Raw genomic sequence first — 12832 nt, 5'->3', positions numbered from 1 at the left:
TCCCCAGGAGTGCGCTTCTGGTCCCTGCTGAGAACGAATAAGCTAAGTTTCTTTCTTTTTTTTTTTTAAATGTCTTAAGGGTTAGGTATTTTTCCAACTTTCTTTATTTTTTTTAACTTTTTATTTATTTATGATAGTCACAGAGAGAGAGAGAGAGAGAGAGAGAGAGGCAGAGACACAGGCAGAGGGAGAAGCAGGCTCCATGCACCGGGAGCCCGACGTGGGATTCGATCCCGGGTCTCCAGGATCGCGCCCTGGGCCAAAGGCAGGCGCCAAACCGCTGCGCCACCCAGAGATCCCTAAGCTAAGTTTCTTTCTTTCTTTTTTTTTTTTTTCCAGGCAGGAGGATGACAGCATCAATTTGTATTTTAAAAAAAACCATTCTGATGATCCGGGTGGAGACAGGCTGGAAAAGAAGGCAACTAGAGGCAGGAAGCAAAGCTCAGGAGGTGACCACACCATCCGGGTGAGAAGTAATCAGGGTTTGTTTTGTTTTTTGTTTTTTGTTTTTTTTTAAAGATTTTATTCATTTATTCAAGAGTGACAGAGAGAGAAAGGGGCGGGGCAGGGACACAGGCAGAGGGAGAAGCAGGCTCCACACAAGGAGCCCGACAAGGATCACACCCTGGGCCGAAGGCAGGTGCCAAACCGCTGAGCCACCCAGGGATCCCCGAGGTAATCAGGTCTTGTTTAACGCAAAAGTGGCAGAGATGGCGCAGAGGTGAGGAATTCAAAAAATATTCACAATCACAGGGCTTGCTAATCAAGAAGCTATGGGAGGGTGAGGATAAAATGGAATGTCAGGTAACCCTAGTTTCTAGCTTGCATAACACGGTGGGTGGGACTCAAGAGTCAGCACAGAAGGAAGAACTGGTTGTGCGTGCTAAAATAGACAGTAAGGGAAGGAAGTTTTGTTGCTTGGTTGAAATGCCGTAGAAGTCCTTGGCATAAACACATCAGCTAGAAGCCATGAGAACAGAGGAGGTGGCCCAAGGAACGTGACTGGGGGAATAAGGAGGACAGAGCCTTAAGACACCATGTTAAAAGGGTAAGTAGAGCAGAAGCCATGATAAGAGCATGAGAGGGGCTATGGGGACAGAACCAGTGGATTGGGTCTGGTTCTGCCAAACAGGACTTGCCACGAGCATTCCTGGAATCGTGGGTGCATGCAAAGTCCCACTCTTCAGTGCATACCGACTGCAGCAAGCTCAGTATTGCACAAGGGAGGAATAACCCTGCTGGCAAGAGACAGCCCATAAATGTCTGTAGGAAATGTAAAAGAAGGGTGACACTGATAAGCTGCATCCCAGCTCTTCCTTTTGAGACATCCGGTGGCAAATCATAGCTTTCCGGTATGACCCTGAAACTCTCACCTTAATGGTATATGGGCTTCCAAGGGTTAGCATATGCTCCTAAGCTAGGAACTTGTAAACGCAAGCACAGAACTGCCAAATGAGCGTGGCTGCTGGGCTCTACTGGTGGCACACGAGGACCCGGATGCTTTGAACAAATGTACACATTCAATGGTTCTCCTGGAGTCCATCCCTCTTCCTCTCTACAACGGCATCCTGATTTCTCCTAAGGATCCACCCTGGTCTCAATAAAAGCCTGTGAGCTGGAGGTAGCTCTGCAGCCCACTCGCTAGGGACAGGTCCCGATTAGCTCAAGCCAATGCACATCCCATCTCCTCACCAACCTCACCCCTGCCCACAATAACCAAGGTGGAATGGGAATGTTCTGGAATGGGGACTGTGGCTCAACACAGATCAACAAAAGAGAAGGCAAAGTCTACCTTCCAAGGACTTGGAAAAAGAAGATTTCCCACTCTGTTAAGAAAACTACTGGAAGGTACACTTTCTACTCCTGCCGGACATGCACAAGGAAGCAAGTAGCCCATGGAAGCCATTGGTAGCCAACCCACGACCATGACAGGTGCCCTTTTGGGGATAAAGCAGACCCTGAAGAAGGCAGGAGGGGCAAAAGGGAAGAAAGCAGGGCTCTGGTTACACCACCACAATGCTAGCCCAAGCCTCACCTCACATCCATCTCAGCTTCTGGAACCTTCCAGTTAGTAAGCCAATAAATTATGTCCTTTTTCTAAGTCAATTAAAGATATTCTTTCAGCTTTTTGCCACCAAAGCATTCCAAACAGATGTCTCCATTGTCTTATCAATGACAAATGGCTCACTGAGTCTTTGAAAGCACCTGGAATAAGTTCAGTGTGAGTAGGGCTTTCGGATCAGCAAGGTCTTAAGCACAAAAGAATGTTCTGGTCCGGCGGGTGTCATGAAAGGAAATGGCAATATTAGGTACAAATCTGCAGGCAACTCGCTGATGCTGCTTGAGAAAACCAAAGGGTTGAAGGGTGCAAAGCCTCACGGGGACACAAGTGTCCCGGCCCCAAGTCACATCTGATACTCACGTATCTCCTCTCGGCATCGCTGCCATGCTGGCCCTGGAAGCATGCCGTCAGACGCTTGTGGGAAAGGTGGCACACTGACCGAACCGTGTCCAGGCGCCGCTCGATCTGAGAAAACAGAGACAAACGAGCCATTCGCAGGGCTGAAGAACACACACCCCTCTTTCTAATGCTGCAGCCACAAAGGCAGAAACAGCATCCTGTGCTCTAATTTTTTTTTTTTTTTTTTTTTTTTTTTTAGCTCTGGGGTATACATGGGAATGGTCCCATTCACTTATACCAGGGTTTCTCATTATTGACACTTGGGACCCGGTAATTCTGGGGGTGGGGGCTCTGCTGTGCATGATGGTATGTTCAGCTTCATCTCTGGCCTCTCCCCACCCCATTCCCTAAGCTGTGACAACCGATGCTGTCACCACGCATTATTGAACATCCCCCCAGAGGGCGAAATAGCCCCTGGCTGAGAGCTGCTGACCTCTCTTACACCGAGAGATTTAGATCTCCCAAGGGCTAAGTCCATGAGCAGGGAGGCCGCGGAGTCCGGGCTAAACCTGCTATCAGAGAGACTGGTGGCGGCCGAGCCTGCAGAAGTGCAAAGGAACACCTTAGGGCAATCCCATCGCCAAGGGGGAAAAAGCCACAGGGACATTCAGAAGCTACCTCCTGCAGACAGCAACACAGCCTTCCACACACAGGACATCAGCCCATCGGAACATCAAAATCTATGTCCCACGATTTCCACTCAGGGTCAGTGTCTTCAAAATCATGCCTTACTGGGTTTAGGGTGGGCTTGCAGCTTTGTTTTTGTTTTGTTTTAAATAAACCTCCAAGGCTGAACGGACAGCCAGCAGCAAGGAACACTGACTTAGGGGACGCATGCATCGTGATTTAGCTTCCCAAAATATTATTGCTGGGATATGGCTGTTTATGGCAAAGAGAACTGCTTTGCAAGGGAAGGAATGCCAAAAATGTGTATTCTGATGACTCATTAAGATTGAGTGCAGGCCCGTAGGGATGCTTTCTATTTTAAAGAAAAATCAACAAATTCAAAGCAGAATGCATTTTTATCCCTGCAACGTTGTACCCGATGCCATGGTTCTGTGCTTCTTTCTTGAGAGCCCTGACTGTCCGACTGTCCCAACAGCTTCTCTTCGGCGCCTAGGCCCGACCACCGGGACCCTGACCTGACAGCCATGTTTGTACATAGGAGGAGCAAATGCCACATCACCTCCCCCTAGTCTTCTATAACGACCAGATTTTTAAACCACTGGAAAACTAATATACACTGTATTTGCCATGAAAACAGGCTAAACCCAAACCCGAAACAGACAAAAAACAAAAACCCCCAAACTCCATTGCACTTTGATTCTGATTTCTACTAGAAAACTGTAAAGTCCACAGGGACAGGGGTCTTGATCTGTTTTGTTCACTGATTTATCCCAATGGAAAGTGTTCGTGTAATATCTGTTGAAGGACAAGTAGGAGGGGCCTCTGGGTGGCTCAGTGGTTGAGCACCTGCCTTCGGCCCAGGGCATGATCCTGGAGTCCAGGATCGGATCCAACATCAGGCTCCCTGCAGGGAGCCTGCTTCTCCCTCTGCCTGTGTCTCTGCCTCTCTCTCTCTTTCTCTGTGTCTCACATGAACAAATAAAATCTGAAAGAAAGAGAGAAAGAAAGAAAGAAAGAAAGAAAGAAAGAAAGAAAGAAAGAGAAAAGAAAGAAAAGGAAAAAAAAGAAAAGAAAAGAAAAGAAAAGAAAAGAAAAAAGAAAAGAAAGAAAAAAAGAAAAGAAAAGAAGGAAAGAAAGAACCAAAGGGCAGGTCGGTGTCAAGTCCCTGTGCAAGGTGTTAGAAAAACAACAGTAAATAGGTTATGGTTCTCGCCCTCCTGGGATTCACAGCCTCCCAGGGAAACTCCACAGAAGCAAAAGGAACTCATGAGTGAAAAACAAGAGGCAAAATAGAAGCCTCTTGAAATGCTCTCACAGAGATCCAAGCGGCAGGAAAACACTGTACAAATTAAGGAAAGTTTCATAGCAGAAACAAACAAACAAAAAATCTCTGTGGTTTGGGATCCCTCCCCAGTACTCTCCTGTTTAACCCATTAATTCCTGCCAATAACCCTAGGGGGTGGATACAACCACATTCCCATTTTAGAGAAGAGGAAACTGAGGCTCAGGGAGGTTCAGTAAGTCCCTGAGGCCACAGAGCAAGTCAAGGGCAGAGCTGGGTAGGGAGGCATCAGACTGCACACCTTTACCCATTGCTGTCTTTCGTCATAGTCAAAGAAGGGGGAAAACATCTGTGGCAGTGATGGCAGACACGGGGTAGGTGTCTGGGTCATGAAAGAAGGCGTTCCTAGAAACTGGCAAACTCCTGGGGCCCCAGTGGATGTTTGGGCAGAGGGACAAGTGCAGACAGTCGCCGCCTGCCTTCCATGGGAACCCTGCCATCCTTGAACCGCCTGCAAGGCCCTCTGGCCTCATCTTGGGGCTTCAAGGGTTCAATGAGATCCTGGATATCCCTGGTGTGGGGCGTAGGACGGAGAACACAGACTTGAAAGCGCAGTCCAGTTAAAGGTCAACTAGACCAAATGATATCTTTGGAAGTCTGAAAATGAAGTTGAGATACATGGTAAAAGTCAATGTGGAAATATTTTTAACAATATCACTGTTGAATAAATCTTAAGGGACACCTGGGTGGCTCAGTGGTTGAGTGTCTGCTTTCAGCTCAGGGCGTGATCCTGGAGTCCCGGGATCAAGTCCTGCATCGGGCTCCCTGCATGGAGCCTGCTTCACCCTCTGCCTGTGTCTCTGCCCCTCTCTGTGTGTTTCTCATGAATAAATAAATAAACACGTTAAAATAAATAAATAGGCTTAAAAAACAACCCAAACCCTTCTAATCCTTAATAAAAACCTCTGGTCCAAAAAGAAAAAAAAAAAGCACTCCTAAGATATTGTGCCTGCGGATGGCTGTCATAATTGAGAGCTGTTCTGACACGGGGTGGTCCCAGCAGCATTCTTCTAAACTACGTCAGCTCCTTGTCTCCTTTGGGAGGGACAGAGAGTCACCTGGGAGCAGATCTTTGGTCTTCTGGGGCTAAGTGCACACACCTGCTGTGGGTCATGGACACGAGCGGCAAGGACACAAGCGAGGAGGCTAAAGAGAAACCTCCTACAGAAGGGCTTCTGTCCTTCCCAGCATGCTCTGGGTGGGTGGGGACCAAGGGGGTTGAGGCTGAGTGGAGAGATGTAGAGAAAGGGTCCCCGGCCTTCTGGAACAAGCTTCTGGCACGCAAGTTAGAGAAGCCTGTGGATCGACGAAGTGCAGTGGCCCTGGCTCAGGTCCCACAGGAAACAGCCATCCCCACAGAGAGGAAGACAAGTCCAGGCTGATGACAGGCCACCTCAGGGCCTCGGAGCGGTTCTGCAAGGTCTGGTCACCGTCACGAAGACTCTAAGTCCCTGGGGACCCAACTCAGCCCAGAACTGGAGAGAACAAAAGCGTGACATGGAAGGAGAAGTCGAAACTCTAGGTCGGAGCCAGTGGGGCCCTCTGCCGCAGCTGGCAGGGCCTGTCCCATCAAGGACACCATCCCAGCGGCGAGCGACTGTCCCTTGGCCTGGCCTGCCCGGGGCCCGGGACCTGGCCCCAATACCAGCGCATGGCCAGGCCGGCCAGACCCCTCCCCCACCCCACCCCAACACCTGGCGCTTGAAAGCAGGACGAGCCCCGTCTGAACTTCATAACATGACACCAAGGTTTCAGATCCCCTTTTTATCACCGTGCAACCCAACTGCTTTTCTTTCCTGCTCGGAACCACCACGCTGATCAATTTCCTGCTCTTTCAGATCGTACACAGACATACAGAAACCCACTTCAGTTCTCCCGAAGGAAGTCTGGTTTCTTATCCTCTTTACTCAAAGCACTTTAAAAAGATTTTTATTTCCTTACCTGTAACAGATCTTCACTGAGGACTTCTGTTTTCTCGGCTCTGTGGGGGGAAGGGGGGAATCAGAAGTTCAGAATTAGAAATCCAGAAATGCAAAGCAATCCATGAAATTTACTAATTCTCACCCTGGGCAGAAATGAATGATAATGTAGGGGACAAATTCCACCAATTTTTACATCAGAGGGCTGCCTAAGCAAAACCAAAATAAAAAACAAAGGTTTGCAGAGAATAGCAACCCCGAACAAGAAAAAAAGGATGGAGACCAATACTGCTGTATTGAAACAAGTGTGTTACAAATCCAGGAACTATTCTCCAATACACACTCCAGATAGTAACAACAACTGAGCATTCCCTCTTTCAGATATGTCATCTTTACTTTAAAAAGAAACCAAGTATTTTCACAGCTTTCCTCCACCTATGCCTTCTGACTATCATTAACTACCTAGACCTTTCCAGAAAGACGACCTAGTGCCCAACAGTTAGCAGGGGAGCATATGGAGCTGCTGGAGCCTCTTGCCAGATCACAGTACATTCTTAAGAAGACTTTCCTCTGGAGTCCAAAAGGACAGCGTCGTTGCTGTACATAAACCCAGAATGACTGCAATCCAGGTGGCAGGTTGAGACTTCTGGTTAAATAGTGATTAAGGCCAGGCCACCTAAGTGGCTCAGCAGTTGAGCATCTACCTTTGGCTCAGGTCGTGATCCCGCGGTCCTGGGATTGAGTCCTGCAGCAGGCTCCCCTGCTTCTCCATCTATGTCCCTGTCCCCTCTCTGTGTCTCATGAATAAATAAAATCTTAAAAAAAAAAGTAAATAAATAAATAGAGATTGAGACCAACTCAATTATCATCCCTACCCAACTCCCACCGAGATGAACAAGGAAACTTTTAAAAGGAAAAGAACAAGTCTGTTTCAGCCCTGAACATTCCAGGAGGTGGGGAAAAGAGTACAGAGCGATACCAACCAGTTGCATGAGGTTGGTGGTGCACACCCCCAGCCCACACTTGGACGATGGCATGTCAGGTGAAAGCAGGCACCATCACAAAGGATTCCAATACCAGTCAGCACTGCAGCACCCTGGTTAACAGAGATGCTGATGGCAATGGCTTACACACCAGTTTGTACAGGAAACCAGAGCTCTGACCTAACTCAAATACCTCCCAGGGCCACAGGAGCAGAGCCTGGAGATGACTTTCAGAGGCCCAGCTTTCAGAGAAGGCCAACTTTCAACTCTATGAACAAGTTCTGCAAGCAGCAGGCCACAGGATGCCATCTCAGCCCTTGCTCAGCATACATGGTGCCAGGCATTGCTGACACGCCAAACATAAGCAGTCACGCCAGTTAGGGAAGTGGAGCAGGGCCTCAGCTGCCTAGGAGCTCAAGCAATCGGCCCCAAAAGGAACTCTGACTGTCAGCCTCACGGGGACATACCTGGCAGGAGACCACCACAGCTGCACCGTGACCCCTACTTACCAAGAGCCTTGTCCCTCCTCTAGCGAAACACTACCACCAGATTGTGCAACTTCTGCCTCATCTTCTCTGGCGAGGGCCCTCTATACCTCACACAGAACTCTGAAATCTCTTCCTTCTAGAAGTGTAAGTATACACAGACAAAAGTCCCCAAGGCCAATTAAAATGTTCAAAGTTCTAAATAAGAGATTCAGAGCAAATTAAGTCCCTTTATGAAATAGAAATATTTTTAAACTATCACAGAAGAAGAGGAAAACCTAATTTAAAAAACCCAGTGTAGGGATCCCTGGGTGGCTCAGTGGTTTAGCATCTGCCTTTGGCCCGGGGCACAATCCTGGAGTCCCGGGATCGAGTCCCATGTCGGGCTCCCAGCATGGAGCCTGCTTCTCCCTCCTCCTGTGTCTCTGCCCCTCTCTCTCTCTCTCTCTCTGTCTATCATAAACAAATAAATAAATAAATCTTTAAAAATAATAATAAAAAATAAATAAAATCCCAGTGTGGGGGCGCCTGGGTGGCTCAATGGGTTAAGTGTCTGCCTTCAGCTCAGGTCCTGATCCTGGGTCCTAGAATTGAGCCTCCCATTGGGCTCCTTGCTCAGTGAGGAGCCTGCTTCTTCCTCTCCCTCTGACCCTCCTTCCCACTTGTGTGCTCTGTCTCTCTCTGTCTCAAATAAATAAATAAATCTTAAAAATGAAATCAAATCCCAATGTGGGCCATTAGCAAGTATGAGAAAGCAATAGCTTGGTGGTACAGCAGAAACAACTGTGTGCATCTTTTCCCAGCAATCTCACATGAGTAATTTGAAATAAAAAATCAAATACAATACAAACAACTGCAAACAATTCAAATCAGGGCTTCTGGCGGGGGTGGGGGTGGGGGGCGGGGGTGGGTAGGTATGAACACAGCAATGCAATAGCCACAAAGAAAATAAAGCAAATGGGGATGCTTGGGTGGCTCAGTGGTCAATTGTCTGCCTTCAGCTCAGGGTGTGATCCCGGGGTCCCGGGATCAAGTCCCACATCAGGCTCCCTGCAGGAAGCCTGCTTCTCCCTCTGCCAAGTCTCTGCCTCTCTCATGAATAAATAAATAGAATCTTAAAAAAAAAAAAAGAAAGAAAGAAAGAAAAAAGAAAGACATCAAATGTAAAAACAAATCGAATACTAACTTCAGGAAAAAGAAAAAGTCCATCAGAAAGAGTCATAGTACACTAGTATGCTTTGCTGCAGATAACTGGTCAGATATACTAATGTAGATATCAAACAGTAATATATCAAAAAATTGTAATATAACTTGGAAGGATAAGGGAGCAGAAGCAGAGAAGAAAGTCACATAAGAGCACTAAACCCTCATTTATCAGGATGGGAAGCCAATAAGTAATAACTAAAACTTGGTAACTTGAAGGATATCAGTTTACCTATTATCTCTAAGTATAGACATGACTAAATGCCAGAATAAACAGAAATTTGAAAACAGAAATTTGAAAATAGTTGCCTCTATGGTTGGGGAATCTCAACTGAGACAATGGGATAACTAGAAAGAGAACCCACTGGGATAAGTTTTTGCTATTATTTAACTTTCTAAACTATGTGTGTGTGTGTGTGTATGTGTAGATATATGTGTGTGTATATATATACATACAAACATATGCATATACATACTTTTAAGTTTTAAAAAACAGTATGTTAATTACATTTTTCTGTGACATGCTTGATATGGTTTCAATTGAAGCATAACTTCATGTGAAGCATAACTCTAACTTAAAACAAGGGGTCCAAATGACAATCTGCACAAAAGTGCAACAGAACATATACCTAAGAGTGTCCAAAACACAAAAAAATCCATATATTTCCTGTCCTTTTTTCAAAATAACAACTCTTTAATTTAAATTTAGAGGTCAAAAAAAAATAAAATAAAATAAAATAAATTTAGAGGTCAAAGGTTGCAGAAGGGGAGGTGAGCAGGGGGTTGGGGTAACTGCGTGGACAGGCACTGAGGAGGGCACTTGATGGGATGAGCACTGGGTGTTATGCTATATGTTGGCAAATCGAACTTCAAGAAAAACAAGAAACAACAACAACAAAATGAAATAATAAATTTAGAGGTACTTTATCTAGAAATCTATCTGGAGATGCAGATATATACACGGAACTAATGATACGAAAATGTTAACATATTCCTTAAAAACAGGTTTATCCTATGTCTCCTGCTTTGTGGACATTCTGTATTACATTGATAAAATTTATTTTAGAGAGACATCCAATGTATTTTTTTTTTTGTAAAGATTTAGTTATTTATATATTTATTTGAGAGGGTACCCATCCATGCAGGGGAAGAAGCAGAGAGAGGACAGAATCTCAAGCAGATTCCACACTGGGTTCAGGGCTCAATCTCATGACCCTGAGATCATGATCTGAGCCCAAATCAAGAGTTGGATGCCTAGCCTCCTGAGCCAGCCTGGCTCCCCCACAATATCTTTTTATTTTTTATTTATTTATTTTTGTTTTTAAGATTTTATTTATTTATTCATGAGAACACACACAGAGAGAGAGGCAGAGACACAGGCAGAGGGAGAAGCAGGCTCCATGCAGGGAGAGCCTGACGTGGAACTCAATCCTGGGTCTCCAGGATCATGCCCTGGGCTGAAGGCAGCGCTAAACCACTGAGCCACCCGGGCTGCCCCAATCTAACATTTTAACCAGATTTTTAAAATCTACTGCAATTATTAAAAGTTACCTATTAGCGGGAAAGATTACTTCTCCCCCAGCTTTACTGAACTTTAATTGACAAATAACACTGTATATATTTAAAGTGTATAATGTGCTAATTCAGTTTACATATATTGTAAAATGATTAATCAGGTTAATGAACGCATTCATCACCTTTCACCGTTCCCTTTTTTGTAACAGTAGTTGTAAGAATGCTTAAAATCTACTCTCTTAGCAAATTTCAAGTATATAATACAGGATTATTATACTCCCCAGAGCTTATTCATTTTATAACGGAAGGCTTATACCCTTTGACTATAGCTTTTCACCCTTTAGACCAGGGGCCATCATTTTTTTCTGTTTCTATACATTTGACTTTTTCTTTTCTTTTTTTTTTTAAGATCCCAAATATGAGATCATATAGTATTTGTCTTTCTCTGTCTGGCGTATTTCACTTAAAGTATTATCCATAGGGTTCATCCATGTTCTTGCAAATGGCAGGATTTCCTTCTTTCTCACGGTTGAATAATATTCCAGTGTGTGTGTGTGTGTGTGTGTGTGTACAGACACTCTCCACATCTTTATCCATTCATCCATCAACCAATACTTAGGTTGTTTCCCTATCTTAGTTATTGTGAATAATTCTACAATGAATATAGGAATGCAGGTATCTTTGAAATACTGATTTCATTTCCTTTAGATATATACCCAGCAACTGGGCTTGCTGGATCATAGGGTAGCTCTATTTTTAGTTTTCTGAAGAACCTTTATACTGTTTTCCATAATAACTATGTTTTCACTAAAGTGTACATGGGTTCCAATTTCTATTATCACCAACATCTGTTATCTCTTGTGTCTTTTACGGTAGCTATCCTAACAGGTGTGAGGTGGTACTTCATTACAGTTTTCATTTGTGTTTGCCTGATTATTAGTGATATTGAACACCGATTCATATACCAGTGGGCCACATGTATATCTTCTTTGAGAAAACATCTAACTAGGTCTTTTGTTCATTTTTTTTTTAATTTTTATTTATTTATGATAGTCACACAGAGAGAGAGAGAGAAAGAGGCAGAGACACAGGCAGAGGGAGAAGCAGGCTCCATGCACTGGGAGCCCGACGTGGGACTCGATCCCGGGTCTCCAGGATCGCGCCCTGGGCCAAAGGCAGGCGCCAAACCGCTGCGCCACCCAGGGATCCCTCTTTTGTTCATTTTTAAACCAGGTTAATTGTTTCTTACCAATGAGTTGTATGAATTCATTACATATTTTGAGAATTAACCCGATATTTATAGTTTGCGAATATCTTCTCCCATTCTGTAGGCTGCTTTTTTCATTTCGATTCCTTCCTTGCTGTTGCAGAAGCATTTTAGTTTGATGTCGTCCTCCTACCTGTTTATTTTGTCTTTTTGTGAAAAATGCCCCTGGAGTTTTTTGTACTGAATCTGCAGACAGTTTTGGGTAGCACAGACACTTTAATAATATTAAATCTGGGGATCCCTGGGTGGCGCAGCGGTTTGGCGCCTGCCTTTGGCCCAGGGCGCGATCCTGGGGACCCGGGATCGAATCCCACGTCGGGCTCCCGGTGCATGGAGCCTGCTTCTCTCTCTGCCTGTGTCTCTGCCTCTCTCTCTCTCTCTCTCTCTCTGTGTGTGTGTGTGACTATCATAAATAAAAAAAAAAATTAAAAAAAAATATTAAATCTGCCAATCCATGGATACAGGATATCTGGGAAAGGTTCCTTAAAGTGACAAATCATGATTCTGGAATGTAACATACAAGCTAGGATGGCTCCTTCACACAAAGATACCCCCACTGGCCTATGCTATCCCTACCTTAATTTTAGGGAACCACTGTTGCCCCTATCTCCCCCAATATGTGGTGCAAATGACTTGATCTTCTTCATCACTGGGACCAGTCCAAGGCTCAGCCCTTTGTATGCTGACCTGTGTTGAAGCGTTCATCTTTACCAGAGACCTGAATGTTTTGCCCAAGGAAAGTCCAGCAATTATTCAGAATACTGGCCAAGGTGCTCAGTTAAAGGCATTTATAGGGCAGCCCCGGTGGCGCAGCGGTTTAGCGCCGCCTGCAGCCCAGGGCGTGATCCTGGAGACCCGGGATGGAGTCCCACCTCGGGCTCTCTGTGTGGTGCCTGCTTCTCCCTCTGCCTGTGTCTCTGCCTCTCTCTCTCTCTGTCTCTATGAATAAATAAAATAAAAATCTTTAAAAAAAAAAGGCATTTATATTAGCCACGGACACTTGGCTTTACTGAGATCTGATTTTTTTTTA

The 12832-nt window shown here is 45.2% G+C and overlaps 1 protein-coding gene and 1 long non-coding RNA gene across 3 annotated transcripts in view; one reads left to right on the top strand and one right to left on the bottom strand.

The window, feature by feature from the left end:
- Positions 1–12832, bottom strand: part of ARHGAP17 (Rho GTPase activating protein 17) — a 94523-nt gene that overhangs the window by 50949 nt on the left and 30742 nt on the right. For both annotated transcript variants that reach the window (XM_025416135.3, XM_025416134.3), the window contains exons 2-3: positions 6372–6411; positions 2423–2527 (exon numbers count right to left, since the gene is read on the bottom strand). In XM_025416135.3, the coding sequence (XP_025271920.1) occupies positions 2423–2527; positions 6372–6411 (145 nt within the window). The remainder of the gene's footprint in view (positions 1–2422; positions 2528–6371; positions 6412–12832) is intronic.
- The window catches only part of LOC112640222 (uncharacterized), a 38483-nt gene that overhangs the window by 2152 nt on the left and 23499 nt on the right, over positions 1–12832 (top strand). The window contains exon 2 of the long non-coding RNA XR_003123908.3: positions 340–466. This is a non-coding gene — a long non-coding RNA (uncharacterized LOC112640222). The remainder of the gene's footprint in view (positions 1–339; positions 467–12832) is intronic.

Source organism: Canis lupus, chromosome 6 (assembly GCF_003254725.2).
Source record: "Canis lupus dingo isolate Sandy chromosome 6, ASM325472v2, whole genome shotgun sequence".
NCBI lineage: Eukaryota > Metazoa > Chordata > Mammalia > Carnivora > Canidae > Canis > Canis lupus.
This window is presented reverse-complemented; position numbering and strand designations above follow the sequence as displayed.